This window comes from Myodes glareolus, chromosome 16 (assembly GCF_982192425.1).
Source record: "Myodes glareolus chromosome 16, mMyoGla1.1, whole genome shotgun sequence".
Classification (NCBI taxonomy): Eukaryota; Metazoa; Chordata; class Mammalia; order Rodentia; family Cricetidae; genus Myodes; species Myodes glareolus.
The window spans coordinates 31,879,972-31,895,124 of NC_142041.1; the positions used below are offsets into that span (position 1 = coordinate 31,879,972).

Below are 15,153 nucleotides of genomic sequence, written 5' to 3' on the forward strand. Positions count from 1 at the left end.
CCTGGCCCCGCCCAACACCACCAGTCACATGAGCGAGTAGCATGTGGTGAGGAACTTCACCTTTTCTTTCTCCCCCACCCCTCCCAGCTACAGGACAGCTGGGGGTGGGGTGGGGCGGAGCGGATGTGGCCCAAAAGGGGGTGGGGTTTTCTCACCTTCATACCTCATCCGGTTCCAACCCCCGCCCCCCCAACCATGAAGGCCTTTTGGGATTTCTTTAATAGGCTATATTGCAGTAAGAGAACATTAGATAGGCCCTGCGGGCGCTGCTACACTCAACCCCACTGTCAACCAGGCCTCTTTCACCTACAACAATTTCGTAGGTTTGGTGGTCTCCTCTGCAAACGCCTCTGCTTGCTCTGGGTCTCTATTTCTTTGTGTGTGTCTCTCTCTGTCTCTGTCTCTCTCTCTCTGAGATAGGGTCTCACTATATAACCCTGGCCAGCCTGGAACTCATGGTGTAGACCAGTCTGGCCTCTGACTCACAGGCTACATCTGTGCCTGCCTCTGCCTCCCGATTTCTAAGATTAAAGGTATGTCCCACCACACTTGACCCGAGAGGCCATTTTCTCTGGGGATGAATGATGGGGCAATGTTTGGACTGTATGCATGTCTGTGTGCGCTGGGAAGTGAGGCCAGACTGTCATACCCGCCGTGTTCCATGGAGTCCCCAGGACCGCTAAAGGAAGAATTGCAACAAGGCAACGTTTCTTTGCCTCACTTCAGCCTAGGAAGCCATGGCCGCCCCTTTTTCTTTTTTAAGTTTTATTTTATTTTTATGTATATGAGTGTTTTGCCTGCATGTATGTCTGTATACTATGTGCGGGCTGATGACTGAGGGGGTCACAGATGGTTGTGAATGGCTGGGAATCGAACCAGTATTCTTAACTACTGACTATCTTTCCAACCCACCGCATCCCTTCTTGAAATCCACGCCCACAGTTTCCTTTCATCCCTCGTAGAAGGGATGTGCGGACTACGGTTGCTCCAGGTTAGCCCTTCAGCACAGCCCAGAGCTGCTCCCGAACCCCTGCCGAGTGGACACTGATTCCTGATATGGCTCTGATGTGGGGACACAGAGGATGCTACAGGTTGTTAAGGGAAGGATGCATGGCGGAAGCAGACACCTGGTTACAGGTGTGATCAGGTAGACAGCAAGAAAAAGGTGTGAAGTGGGGGAGTCTGGGGTGTTCACAGAGGAAAATCAGCTTGTTCCTGCCCCCTTTGTGTCCTCAAACAAGCCGTCACATTCCCAGGAATGGTTTCTGGGTTCAGCAAGCAGGAGAGGAGTTAGGCTCACCTCAGAAGCACTCCAGGCTAAATGGGAGATACGAGCCTTATGTAAGTTACCAAACTAAGGACCCCCTCCTGCTAAGTCATGGGCCTACTGGAACCCCCAGAATGAGGAGGAGCTAAAGTTCCAGGGTAGGAGCCTCCAATCTGATGACTGAGGATGAAGCTGCAATCTGGAGCAGATATGGGGATGTGCCCTGGGTCAGCTGAGAACAAAAGAGTCCCAAGTACACATTGATAGAACTCAGTAAATGGCCTCAGGAGGGGAGTGGCCAACCAGGGAACATACAGGACTGGTCAGGAGGGGAGTGGCCAACCAGGGAACATACAGGACTGTGTGGATCTTAAGTACTGTAGAGGCCAAAGTGAGTCTAGGATATATGGGGAGGGGCACTGGCTGGACATAGGTCCAGGCTAGCTTCAACACCTGTGTTTTGGCCCTCCGTGGCTCCGTGGCCCTCTGTGTCCCTCCGTGGCCCTCTGGCTTCAACCCGGGGATCTCTTCTGCTTCGTTGAGTCCATCTGCCAGAAGCCTTCCTCTTTTTTGGTTTGGGGTCACACTGCAAAGCGCTGAGCCTTACAGTCACAGACAGAACTCAATGCCTAAGGGAGGAGAGTGGCCAGGGAGGTGTGGGCCAGTGGGGTTAGCTGAAAGACCCTGTGGCAGAAGCGCCAAATGCCATGGCTGACGCCATCACCTATGCAGACCTGCGCTTTGTGAAGGTGCCCTTGAAGAACAGCGTCTCTAATCACCTGGGACCAGGTAAGTCCTGCCTATCGCCCTCCTTCATACTCCACCCCCATTCCAGACCTCATTCCTGACTCCTTCTTGGGACCTTTCCTCTTCAGACTGTGAGGCTTACGAGGATGGAGAACTCACCTACGAGAATGTGCAAGTGTCTCCAGTCCCAGGAGGGGCGTCAGGCTTGGCTTCCTCTGCCCTAGTGGACAAAGCAGGTATGGAGGCCCAGGGATGTGTTTAGGACGGGTGCCTTTATCTGGGGAGCGAAGAGCAGTCTTGGAGAAAGAGGCAGGGCCGTTCTTGAGGACAAGTTCTCTGAGAGCCAGGGGCAAGATGAACGGTCCCAGAAGGGTCCTCGCCGTAAGCCGGGGGCAGGATCAGAGCAGCCGGGTGCGAGATGGGGGGGGGGGGGGCGGGGAAACAAGATTGGTAAGAAGAATGAGAGTCACGACCCTGAGGAAATGATAAGAAAAGGAGGACCCAGGAGAGAAATGAGGGAGGGATATGAGGGGAGTGTGGAGAAGGCAATCCAAAAAGGGCTTCCGAGTGAGGACCTCCCTGCGTGGCAGTTCTGGGGAGCAAGCAGGAGGTGAGCAGGGTCCATCTGCAAAACCACCAAAGGCGACAGGGACATGAGTCCCGGGGCGGCAGAGGAAGTACCGAGAGTGACTGTCCCACAGCACTTAGCCCAGGAGAGGCCAAGGTCTCAGCATGGTGTGGTACTGGGGAGAAGGGAGGTTATGGGGACTTTCCACCCTCACTTCGGACGCTCCCCTTCGGCAGGCGTCAGGTCAGAGCAGCCAGCTGCATCCTGGAGCTCCGTGAAGTCGCCTGCTGTAGGGTGGATTTCCCGTTGTGCGTATCTCCCCTCCCCGCCCACCCCCGACACCCCTACCCTCTCAGCCCCAGCGCACCATTCACCAGCAGCGCACCCGCGGATGCTGGGCAGGGATGCCAAACCGCTTCCCGGAGGGGTGGGGCTGGCTTCTGCCCTGTGTTACTCTTTCTGGAATTGAGCCTTTGGGACTTCAAGGACTGCTCAGCCACTCACAACCTACCTCATCCTGCTAGTGATTGTTTGCACCCGGGAGTCAATCCATATCACAATTCCCTGTTCGGATGGCTCCTAGTCACATGACTCCAGGTCCCTTTCCCTGTATGAAATTTAGCTCCTTCTGTCGGGTAGTGCCCCCTCAATCCTTTCCACCAGTTACGATCCCCAGCTCTTATTCCCTGACTGACAAAGCCCGCTTTAGGAATGCTTCCCATCCTCTCAGTGGGTATATTCTTCCCTGGGACTGACTGCCCCTCATCCCTGTCCCTTAAGGTCCCACAGTCGGCTTGCAGTACGTTTTGCTGGGCCTTCTCCTGGCCTGTCTGATGTTAGGGGTGGCTGCCATCTGCCTGGGAGTTCGCTGTGAGTATGGGTACCCCACTCCCCACTCATTCTCAACATCTCCTCTTCTCTCCCCCTACTTGGCCTTTCATGGGGAAGGCTCAAAGACACTGTCCCGACATCCTTGGCTTTTGGGTCTGGTTTCCAGCCAAGTCTGTCCTGGAGTGTCCTGCCTTCCTAAATTATCCTTAACCAGTTAGGGGTTCCTTAAACACTGGGCAGCCAGATCTTAAATTCAGCACATTATACAAGAAGTTACAAGAAGCCAAAAGGTTGATACTATAGTCTTAGAGTACCAGCTGGAAGAAGTATCCTCAGTCTCCCTGCTCCTCCGGCCAAGGTTCTTCATATGTAGCCCAGGGTGGCCTCGAACTTGCTATCCTCCTATCTCAGCCTTCCCTAGGCAGGGGTACAGGTGTGTGTTGCTACACCCAACCAGTCTCTTCTATGGCCAACCAGATCTGCAGGTGTCTCAGCAATTCCAGCAGGTAACCAGGATTTTGGAAGCCACCAACAGCAGCTTGCAGCAGCAGCTCAGGCAGAAGACAGCTCAGCTGGGGCAGAAGGAGGTGGATCTGCAAGAGTCTCAGACAGAGCTGTCCCTGAGTCGGGGCGCTTTACAGGAGAAGCAGAAGATCCATGAGGTCACGGAGCAGCAACTCCAGGAATGCCAGTCTGAGGGACAGAAGACCAAGGAGAACTTGGAAAGGGAGGAGCAGCAGAGAAGGAACTTGAATCAGAGGCTGGTCAACATGCAGGACACACTGAGGCGCTTTCTCTCCTGTTCCTCAGGTATCTGCTCTGGGATCAGGGAAGTGGGGCGGATGGCCTGTGAGGGACAGAATGAATCCAGGAGTCTCTAGTGGCTGGTCTGCCCAGAGCTCAGTGAGTTGTTCAGGAAAGGGGCAGTGAGCCGGAGCAGGGACTGGTCTGGGCTGTGACTTGGTTATTGAGAAGGACCAAGCTGAGCACTGGGTTTAGGGGGATGCACTCAGCTCTGTGGCAGATCATGTGTGTGTGGGGGAGTACTCTCCATAGATCCCGTATCACATTGTCCAAATCTCTTTCTGACCCAGAGGCATCTAGATGCTTCTGCCAAGCTCGAGACAGCAAGATTGCAGGCACACACTCATAGCTGCCATTTCCTTATGCTCCTGTTCTGTGTGCGTGTGTGAGAGTGTGCATTCGCGGGTGCCTTTTCTCTTCCCCTCCCCTCCCCACCCCCGTGTGTGCCATTGCAGATTAGTTTTTGAGATAGAATCCCTCCACTCAACCTCGAGCACAGCCGTGATCAGTTCTACGTTTTCTATGGGTGCCGGGTACCTTAACTAAAGTCCTCGTGCTTTTGTGGCAAACACATTAACTACTGAGCCATCTCCCAGCCCCTTTCCTTAACCATCTTATTTTCCATGACTTTCAGTCCCTCGCCAGTGCCACCACCCGCTCCCATAGCTACACTTCAGACCTTGACATCCCATGATGCTCATCTGTCCACAGCTGGGATGTAGACATCTACTTTGGTTGCAGCTACCCAGCCCAACAGGGCTCTCTACACTTCTCCAGCCTTCCCAAGGCATCCAGCCTGTGGAGTCCCAATTTTCTTTCTTCCCAACAGCTCTCTCTTATCCTTGCTCCTCTCCCTATCCATCTTGGGTTCCAGGGTCTATTACCCAGTCACTTACTCTTTTGTTCCATGGTTCTGGTGCCTAGACTGATTAAAAAACTCAACCCTGGATGAACCCAGCTGACAACGTAGTCTAGGCCTGCATCAGGAGTGCCCCGTTGTACAGATGACAGCTTGGTGCCACTGAGGCTCTGCTCTGCAGCAGCCAGCGTGCTTTCCACAGTGACTCCTTCCCCACTGCTTTTCCAGCATGTTCAGTGGGTGCCACCACCATCAGCTCATCAGAACGATTCCACCAAGTCCATCTGGACATTTGTGTTCTGCAGATCCTGATCTTTTTAGGACAACTGCCACAACTGAGTGTTCTTCTTAATTACCCTCACCCAACCCAAATGGAGGAAATTCTTCACAATGGCACCAATTTCCCCCTTGTCCATTTTCGTGTGTCTGTGTTGCATGTGTATATGTATGCGTGTATTTGTGTGTGCACAGGTCAATGCAGAGATTCATCCTTGATTGCTTGTCTACTTTATTCATTGAGGCAGGATCTCTCAATCAATATGGCTATAGCCAGCTTTCTGTGGGGATTCTCTGATGTGCCTTCCAAGGCAGGCCAGATAGGATGACTGCCATTCACCTGGTACTCACTTGGGGTCTTAGTGAATTTTCTACCACTGTGACAAAACACCAAGACCAAGGCAATCTTGGGTTTGTGGTTTCAGAGGGTCAGAGTCCATGACGGCAGAGCAAATGCATAGCGACAGGAACAGCTGAGAGCTCACAGCTTGCTTCTCAAGTGGGAGACAGAGAGAGCATGTGGGAGTAGCAGGAGTCTTCTGAAACCTATCAAAGCCTGCCTCCACTGACAGGCCACACCTCCTAGTCCTTCCCAAACAGTTCCACCAACTGGAGACCAAACACTCAAATATATGCGCCTACGAGGGTCATTCTAGTCAAGCCACCACATTCAGGTTTCTGGGGAAGTCCTTAAAAACACATAAATCTGACCATGCTGTCCCGTCCAGGGCATGCCATTCTGATTAGTTATCTAAGCAGTGATGGGCAGAACACATTCCAGTACGTGCAGACATGAGGCGTGGAGAGAGAGCAAAACTCTACGCAAAATCTGACATTATTTTTCTCTTCCTCATAATATAACAAAAGAATCCTGAGTCAGATATGGTGGCCACACTCGTAACTTCAGCATTTAGGAAGCTAAGGCAAGAGGATGAGGAATTTGATGAGATCTGTCTCCCCCCCACACACACACAGACACACACACACACACACACACATGACTTTCAAGACCTTTCAGCATGTTTCTTATTCTCTCACTCTCTTCAAGTCAGTCACATCAAATCAAAATCTCCTTTAAGTCACAATGCAGATCAATAGGGGAAGTTTGATGGAGACATAAAAAAATGTAGATGAGAGAGAGATAGAGAGGGGGAGAGAGGGGGAATAGGGAATGCTTTCTGAGTGACAGAGTGAAAACTGATGGATCAAACGGAAGTAGGAAAGGTGACTAGGATCAAGAGCAGAGTGGAGTGTGGGATGTTAAGGAGGATGTTTATTCCTTAAAGGTAACCTGGAAATCAACAGAGACAGGTGTCTTCAAGTGGAAATACGGAAATGGTCAGTGTTGATAACTTCAGAAAAAGAGGAACCAAGTCTGTCTGCTTACGGAGATGTGGTCAGGGGCTGGAGGAGTGAGGCAAAACTTTGAATGTGCAGTGGAGATGTGTTAAGGAGTAAATGGAATGAATGAATGAATGAATGAATGAGTGAGTGAGTGAGTGAGAAGTCCTTTGACCAATGTGGAAGCCCAGGCAAGGTTGGCCAGTGTTAGGGTAGATTTCAACCTTTCAGAAACCAGGGACAGGAACACTAGCTCCACTAAAATAAGCTTCCCATATCGTTACGAAGTACAACGTTTCCCGGAGGCAAAAGCTTGCAAAGATGAAGGGCTAAAGTTGATGAAGATGTCGAGAGTAGACCTGAGGGACTACTGTTAGCAACCAGTTGGCCAACTGGTCACTTTACTCCAAGTGTGGCTGTCATATTCCTTCTGCTTTGTAGACTTCTGCTGTCTGCTGGGATGGACACAGCACGAGGGAAGATGCTTTTACATCTCACACACTCTCAGGAGTTTGGAGGAGAGCCAGAAATACTGCACATCTCTGTCCTCCCAACTGGCTGCTGTAGCCAAAGAATCGGATAAGTATTATTATCAAGTGAGCATGCCCTTCTCCATATCCTGAAGTGGGTGCCACTGGTAAAGGGAGGTATGTCATTGAGTCAGGAGTGGCAGTGCATGTCTGCCACATGCCATGGTTTGCATTGCTTCCCCGTGACAGATATGAACAATCACACCATTTGAAAGGAGATGTGGCACTGGCTTCGGCATCTTCTCAGTCTTGTGTCCCATGGCTCCTATTGCTTAGCACTGGTGAGAGGTGAATTCTGAGCCATCTCCACTTTAGTGTGTGCCTTGCTGGCCTGCCCTTGACTGCTTAATTGTTCATTGTGCCTCTCAGGGGAGTGGGGTCAGACCCGGATACTCCATTGCCTGAGACTAGAAGTTCACAGGCTGACTCCATTCCAGATTCTTCCTCAGCTGAGAGGTGAAATGGAGAGTGACTGTATCTGGTAGCCCTGCAAGGATGCAGGAGCAATTAATTTATGTACTAAATGGGCAAGGTCTCTTGCTAAGTAAAACTCATAGCCTCTTAGGGTGTCCCCATTTTGTTCCATATTCTCACTACTTTTCACACACCTCTCTGAATCCCCTCAGGTCTCTCTGCCCAGTGGCTTAGCGGAGTTGCTAAATGATTCAAAGTCATATTGGATCCAGCAGCCAAGCTATGTTGAAGAATACTACCGGCAAGTTGGGAAGATTTGGGGGTATTGTCTCTCATAAAGACATAATATTTCTTCCCTAAGTCCTGCTCCCAATACTTCCACAAACCAGCATTGTAATGTTTCTTCTACTTAAATGTTTAAGATGTCTTCATTAAAAAAAAAAAAAAATTGTGTGTTGAGGGAGGGGTGCCATGTGGCAGGCAGGAGTCAGTTCCCTCCTGCCATGTGGCCCTCAGGGACTACACTCGGGTCACTAGGCTCAGCGCCTTGACCCTAAGTCGGCGCATCGACTGCACTCTTACTCCACCACAGCGCCTGGAGGTCTCTAGCACATACTTAAAAGATCAATGGCATATTCCTGTAATCCTAGCACCTAGGAGTTAAGGCCAGCCTGGGCTGCGACTCCCCTTCTCAAAAACATGAAAACAAAGCCAGGCAGCGGTGGCACACGCCTTTAATGCCACCTTTTGGGAAGCAGAGGCAGGTGGATTTCTGTGAGTTCAAGGCCAGCCTTGTCTACAGAGCGAATTCTAGGACAGGTTCCAAAGCTACAGAGAAACCCCATCTTGAAAAAGAAAAACAAACAAAAAAACCCAAACAAAAAAGGAATTACTAGGTTGAGGTCTGTGTCCTGTCACAGCCAGTGAGAAGTGCTGCTGGCATTGAACTCTCTAAGCCTTGACAAGCTGCCCAACTGCAGCTGCACTTGCTTAGCTCAGGCCAACTGGGCCACTAGAACTGCCCCAAGCAGAGAGCAGCAGAATGAGAATGGCTATTTCATGTTGTATGATTTTGAGATGGTCCTGTCTATGTAGTGTGGCCCATCTGTCTCCTGGGCTTAAAAGCATTACAGGCATGTACCAGTGCACCCAACTCCTTAGGTGGAGTTTTCATCTTTTATGATTTGGTAAGCTTTCCTCTGTGGCCTTAATGGCTGTTAAGCTAAAATTCAGAAATCTGTTCCTGAACATGTGGCCTTAGCAGGTGATAGGACTTGGACTACATTTTACAAAGAGCAAGGGGAAAGGAGGGGTTCAGAGTGTATCCCAATTCTACTCACCATATCTTACAGATCTCCTGCATCTTATTCTCAAAGACCACAATGTAGGCCGCTAGAGAAACGGCAAGGATTATGGCGAAGATACTTCTCAGGGTGTACAGACTCTAAACCTTACATTTGTGAGCGGGAAGCTTTCCGGTTTCCTGATGGGGATCACTGCACTGAAACGAGTAAGCACGAGGGAGGGAGAGAAGTCATAGTTGTGTGCATGGGGACAGAGGCCCAGAGGACACAGGGAAAATCTGTTCCCAAATTTGTCACATCCACAACTCCAGGGGCTCAGTCTGCTTATGTAGGGCCAGGCTAGGCAGGGAAAGGGGACAGGTACGTCCTGAACAGGGGAGAGGGAAGACAGGGTGAACTGGACGAGGGTTAGTGACAGTCACCTGGAGCTCACTGCTGCTTTATTTTTCCAGACACAGGAACAAGAGCTTGTGACCTACATCCTTAACCTGTGGACTGCGATTCCTCCAGCATTCCCTCCCTCTCGGGCATGCTCAGCTAAGGGCTGATCCTGGCCTGGCAACCTGCTGCCTGCTTCAAAGTCGCCCAGAAACTGGACTATTCCTGGGAAGGGAGTAAGGGCTTGGCCTCCCTTAAGAACTTCCCAAACTGGAGATGGGTCAGGGGAGGAGGGCGCACCGCTGAGTGGATGGATGGCCCGGAGCCAGCCAGGCAGTTTTATTGAAATATTTTTAAATAATTTGCACGTGTTAGTCTTGTGTGTCAGCAATGCTGTGTCTAGTTCTGTGATCCCCATGGGAAGGCAAACCCAGGGGTCAGATAGGAAGTGCTCTGTCCATTGAGACCATGCTGAGGCTCCCCTAGACGGGGAGAAGAGCCAGTCAGCCCATCTGGGGCTGGCATTGTCCAGCAAGTGCGCTCTGTCCTTACAGGCTATCCTGAAGGCCAAGGCTGGAAGCCTGAGATCGCAGGCCTCACTGCTAAGAGCGTGCCCCAGGCAGCTGCAGGCTGGGTGTGGGTGGCTTGGCATGGTGCCCTCGGTGGCAGAGAAGACTGCCCGCCTCACAGTTCAGGTTGCGGTAGCGGGCAACAGCTGGGGTGGGGCGGGGGCACATGGATAGGAAGCCAAAGCTGAAGGGGCCAAGGCAGCAGCCAGGGCAGGGCAGGCCCTCCTCGGGCTCCCGAGGAGCTGATGGGGGTGGCGAGGGTTCTGTCCGCTCCAGAGCTGCTGCCCGGGGAAGGCTATGCTGTGCTCGGTTCCAGGGCTCCCCAGTCCATCCTTGCGGGGAACTGACCACCACGGCAGGGGGGTTATTATTGAGGGGAGGTCCTGATCTGGGAGACCAGGGTTGAGAGGCTGAGGAACAAGTACTGATGAAGTTGTCAGTGGCCACAGCCAGAGGCAGCTGGGGAACTGGCCCTGGAGGGTCTGGCTCAGGGCTGCTGCCCTCACACTCCATCTTTTCTTCAGCCGAGGGGCCCATGGGGCAAGGGCCAGGACCTGGCAGTGCAGTCTCCATCCGCCGGGGGAGCTCAGGGGATGAAGGTAGTGAGCGACAGCGGCGGGCAGGAGTCTCAGGCTGGACCAAGGTCTCTGGAGTGGTCACCAAGGGCAGCTGGGTAGAGGTCAGTGGTGATGGCGGTACCAGGGACAGCGGAGTGGCCGGCTTGCAGGGTGTGTCCAGAAGTTTGATCTTGCCACCCCTGAGGTCTTCCCGCAGTGAGAAGGGGTTGACTCGTGTTAGATTGTCCCCCCAGCTGGGGGGTGATTCTGGCGAAGGTGGCAGGAAGAGGTCTGACCGGCTGCGGGAGAGCCGGGGGTCTGGCCTGGGAAGTGTGGCAGAGGGACCTCCTCTTGAAACAGACCCTGTAGAAAGAGGTGTGTGACCCTGTTTTCTGCATCTGCTCACAAAGATTGAGGCCCTTATTCCCCAGGAAGGTGGTGAGAGCTGAGAGAGGGCTTCCTACAGGTGCTCTGGAAGGGAGGGCTGCTAGTTCCAGCTACCTTTTTCCTTAGGGGGAAAAAAAGATGTACTCATGTCTATGTGTACTCCTGTGTGAACCACAGGATGATGGAGCTGAAGGAGGAGGTCAGAGGTCAGAGGAGACTTTCAGGACTCGGGTCCTTATGCAAGTGCCTTGACCTGATGATCAGCAGCCCCTCCCCAGCTATCTGTCTATCTTTTCTTCCTTACCTCTGCTCCCTTGGGCTGCGAAGCCTCTCTATCCCACCCCACTTCACCTGACCCCGAGTCTTTCAAAACCCGTAGATCCACTCAGCTTCCTCCAGATAACTGATTCTGAGGAGAGGCAGGACTTCTGTTGGGTCAAGGTCATGCTCACTTACCCTGATTGTATGTCAAGGGAGTCTTAGTGAGGGGCATCTTGGAGAGGGGAGCAGGCTCAGGCAGCTGCTCCAGGATCTGCTCCAGGTGCTGGGTGATTTCGGTAAAAGGGGCACGGGTGCTGGGTTCCATCTGATGGGTAAAGACAGGGCAGCTCCACTCGGGGTTCAGGAAGAGGGGAAGTTCCCCTCCCCTTCTCACCCAGGACTTAGAAGACAACCATGGATGGGGTGGGGGGAGGGCAGGAAGCTTACGCTGCAGCAGTGGATGGCCAGAAGCAGGAAAGGCAGCGGACAGTCATTTCCCACCAGTGTTCGAAAAGCAGGCACATCCAGGCCAAAGTCCTGTGGGGACAGAGGAGGGGCTGCCAAGTTAGCCTTCCCTGGGCTCTGTCTGTGCCCCCTGTGAGGATGTCAGCCTCCAGGGAGCCCTCCTTGGTTATAAGGCACCTCGTGTGGAGGTTACTTCACCTCAGTGCGGGGCAGGTAGTCAGGGTCCGCAGGTACTCGGGCAATGAGTTCACAGAGGACAATCCCAAAGGCGAAGACATCAGCCTGGAGGTAGGAGATGGGCCGTGCCCGGGGGCGGAGTTGAGTTGGCAGTTATCTTGTGTTGGAAGGGTGACAGTGAGGGATATGGGAGAAGGGGGAGGTCCTGAACATTTAGCAGGGTTGTTGTTGGATAGGGCTCTATTCAAGGTCTCTGGGAGACTTGGGGCTCTTACCTTTTCATCATACAGCTCTCCCCGCAACACCTCTGGAGCCATCCAGTATGGGGAGCCCACCACAGCCAATGGCTCCTTCCTTGCTCCTTCCCTGCAGGAGCAGGGTAGTCAGAACCTCCTATTCAGACATCTCCCCCAGGAAAAGAGGACGGGGGTGAGCCCTCTCCCCACCCACAGAAAATGTCACTGGGGCTTCACTCACGTATAGGGGATCCCTGGGAGGCTTGGGGTATGAAGGGCATTCACCTCACCTATACACAGGAATCTTTTCAGCCAGTCCGAAATCACCCACGACAGCTGTGAAGCCTCGGTCTTCCCTTCGGACCAGACAGTTCTGACACACACACACATAGGCATCCTCACACACCCATCACCTGCTCTCTGGTCCCCAAAGCCCTGTGTCATCACCTCGACCTTCCCTCCCAGTTCTCCAATGCACCCCATTATTGCGACATCACTCAACACTAGATGTGACACCTAGTTCCTCAGAGCACTCCTAGCCCTGTTCTTTAACAATTTAAAGCACCCTGTCACCCCAACATCCGAGCATATCTACTACCCCACATGCCAGCATCCACAGGCCGATCACGGCTTCATAGGCACAAACCCTCTTTCATTTTCCCGCCCGCCTTGGCCAGCCTACCTTGGATGTGAGGTCTCGGTGAAACACACCTTTGGCATGTAGGTACCGTAGGCCTTGGGCAATGTCCAGTGCTAGGTGGAGCCTGACTGGCCAGGACAGGGGTTCTGGGGAGCTGAGCAGCTGTTCCAGGGTGCCCCCATTCATATACTGGGGACACAGGGGACAGAGAAAAGGAACGACTGTCAAGGCGTCAATCGCATTCTATGTTTGCCACGCATAAGCCAGGTGACACTCAAGAGGCTCACAAAGGTGAGAAAGGCGAGCCTGTGCTCTAAGGTTCCCACTTAGAGCCTAGGCTGCCACCCTGTCAATCACAGTAGCAATAGTGTAGCTATGCCAGCTAGTGCATTCAAATACAATCAGATATTCTGTCACAGTAGCTCTTGCTTTAGCCAGGCCCATGTGTAGCTGGTGGTTCCTGTGTGGCCACAGATACAAAATATCTCCATCAGGGCAGAAAGTTCTATGTTCTCAGGGATACACTGAATGACTAGCTGAGGATTCTGGTATGTGGTTTGCCCAAAAGAAGTTCAGGAAGCCTCCTGTTGGGAGGTCCCAAGGTCCATGGTGGCTCCTATTTAATCTCCCCGCAGATCCACCAAGCCCGCTGACACTTTCACTTGGAGGTGTGGTGCCTTCCCTCTTTCCTGGCCTAAGCCTAGTGCTTACCTCGGTAAGAGCGTGCAGCTGCCCCTGGTGCACACAGACCCCCATGAACCTGAAAGACGATGGAGAGGATAGAAGGGTAGGCTGTGAGGGCCTGGGCTCCACCGCATCTCCCTCCTTTCCCGAGGGACCTTGTCTTTTCCTTTCTGCCCAGCAAGTGGCTAGGTCATTCACTCTAACCTGAGGATGTTAGGGTGCCGGAGCCGGTTCATCAGCTGCACCTCCCTTAGCGTATTGCTCCGGTTACTGGGGAGCTTGTTCATCTTCAGCACCATGACTTGCCCCGACTGTCGGTGCCGAACCTGGGGGCAGCAAGGATCGGTGTGTGCCAGGCAAGTTGGGTGGCTAGCTCAAGTACTGAATCTCTAACCCAGGCTGTGGGCCTCTAAGTTCTAGCCTCCCGTCAAAGGCTCGGTCCCGCCCCTCTACCCTCTCGTCTGTGGATCCTACCTTGTAGACCTCAGAGAAGAAACCGGCCCCGATCTTCTCTGCGCAGTCGAAATCGTCCACACGCGCCAGGCTGGACACGGCGCTGCGGAGGGCCCGGTAGGAGGAGGGCCGGCCCCTGCCCGGGCCTCCGCCTGCGCCCCCCGGCCCCTCCCCCGGCGCTTCTCCGGGCCCAGGGCCCCGCAGTGGGGGCCGTTCCCCGGCCATGGCCGGGCCCCCAGCCCGGGCCTGCTTCACATGGCCGGGTCCCCAGGACCCGGGCAGGCCGCGCTCGCCATGGGCGCCGGCCCAGTCCGATCCCGGGTGCCGGGACTCCCGCTCCCGCCCGGAGGACGGAGGACCTGCCGAAGGTCCTGGGCCCGCCCCCGCCGCGCCGGCGAGCTGGGCCCGGTGGAACGCCGCGGCTCTCCGCTCTGCACGGGGCCTGGGCCTAGGCCTGGGCCGGGCGGCGGCGGCGCTCCGGGGCGCCGGCGGGCGGGCTCCCCGCGGGCGGAGGCGGGCGGGCGGCTGCTGCTCCGCTTCGCCGCCGGGCTCAGGCTGCGCGGCCTGCCCGGGGCGGGGCTGGGCCCGGTTAGCGTTTAACTCCTTGAAGCCCGGCTGCGGCCCGGCCACGCCCCCTCAGGTACGCACCCGCGCGTAGGCTGGGCGTGAAGAACTGGGGTCTTAGGGGTGGACGGCGGGCGCGGGGCCGCCTCCGCCCTGGGTTGCACCGATCAAGCCCGCTGCCTGCCTGGCCTGCGTCCAACCCCGACTGCCCATTTCTAGGGTCTTCGGACCCCGACACCCTCAATCTCGGGGCTCGCTAACACCTGTCCTCTCGGGCGGCCGCGGTCGGCGGTGTAGAGAGCATCTGGCCGCATCCCTGCCCTGCCCCGACCCCTCCTCACTCCATCCCGATTCCCCTAAGGGAAGTTCAGATTCCGGGGTTCCTCCCGGTGACCACCCCCTTACTTCTTTGTCCTAATGACCCTCTCCTAAGAGCAGCCTCCACCTGCAGGGGAGCCCCTCCCTCCGCCAGAGCCCACCCCTCGGCGAGATCCCGCCCCCTCGGAGGTCGCTGTCCTTCAGGGGGGACCTTTCCTGGGGATGACACTGCCACCTCCGTGTGTGCCCCGAGCCCCTCGGCGCTGCACCCCTCCTCTTTGTGTTCCTCTCGCTAAGCGAGCCCTCTCCGGGCACTCGGCTCGCCACTGTGTCCCTCCTCTCAAGGTGACTCCTCCCCTCGCGATCGCCCAGCCCGCGGCCGTGTGACCCCTTCAGCAGGTGGCGCCCCGGGTCGTGGAGCAGCGAGTGTGCCCCCTCAGGCCAGGGGAGGAGATGCAGAGGCCGCCACAGCGGTTGGGCTCCTCGGCGTGCGCACGCCCAGTCTCGGGACGTGGCTTTCGCT

The 15,153-nt window shown here is 54.6% G+C and overlaps 2 protein-coding genes across 2 annotated transcripts; one reads left to right on the forward strand and one right to left on the reverse strand.

The window, feature by feature from the left end:
* Window positions 1–214: 214 nt before the first annotated feature.
* Cd72 (CD72 molecule) lies at window positions 215–9,680 on the forward strand. Its single transcript, XM_087897167.1, has 9 exons — window positions 215–2,056; window positions 2,143–2,250; window positions 2,819–2,890; window positions 3,363–3,452; window positions 3,891–4,223; window positions 7,135–7,289; window positions 7,850–7,959; window positions 8,990–9,147; window positions 9,394–9,680. Exons 1-9 carry the CDS (start codon window positions 1,975–1,977, stop codon window positions 9,426–9,428), a joined length of 1,143 nt encoding a protein of 380 aa, XP_087753293.1. The 5' UTR covers window positions 215–1,974; the 3' UTR covers window positions 9,429–9,680.
* Tesk1 (testis associated actin remodelling kinase 1) lies at window positions 9,623–14,218 on the reverse strand. The gene is made up of 10 exons (XM_048419887.3): window positions 13,770–14,218; window positions 13,500–13,621; window positions 13,323–13,371; window positions 12,654–12,800; window positions 12,262–12,344; window positions 12,011–12,101; window positions 11,757–11,840; window positions 11,541–11,630; window positions 11,289–11,418; window positions 9,623–10,808 (listed from the first exon to the last, which is right to left on the reverse strand). Exons 1-10 carry the CDS (start codon window positions 13,971–13,973, stop codon window positions 9,922–9,924), a joined length of 1,887 nt encoding a protein of 628 aa, XP_048275844.3. The 5' UTR covers window positions 13,974–14,218; the 3' UTR covers window positions 9,623–9,921.
* Between the last annotated feature and the right edge of the window lie 935 nt (window positions 14,219–15,153).

What these genes read in the sequence shown, in the direction of transcription:
- Cd72 (XM_087897167.1), top strand. Translation starts at nt 1,975, where the DNA reads ATGGCTGACGCCATCACCTATGCAGACCTGCGCTTTGTGAAGGTGCCC. An exon ending in CTCTAATCACCTGGGACCAG is followed by an intron (nt 2,057 to 2,142) that starts GTAAGTCCTGCC and finishes TTTCCTCTTCAG; the next exon opens with ACTGTGAGGCTTACGAGGAT. An exon ending in CGGATAAGTATTATTATCAA is followed by an intron (nt 7,290 to 7,849) that starts GTGAGCATGCCC and finishes GAATCCCCTCAG; the next exon opens with GTCTCTCTGCCCAGTGGCTT.
- Tesk1 (XM_048419887.3), bottom strand. Translation starts at nt 13,973, where the DNA reads ATGGCCGGGGAACGGCCCCCACTGCGGGGCCCTGGGCCCGGAGAAGCG. An exon ending in TCTTCTCTGAGGTCTACAAG is followed by an intron (nt 13,622 to 13,769) that starts GTAGGATCCACA and finishes TGCTGCCCCCAG; the next exon opens with GTTCGGCACCGACAGTCGGG. An exon ending in AGCTGCACGCTCTTACCGAG is followed by an intron (nt 12,801 to 13,322) that starts GTAAGCACTAGG and finishes CTGTGTCCCCAG; the next exon opens with TATATGAATGGGGGCACCCT.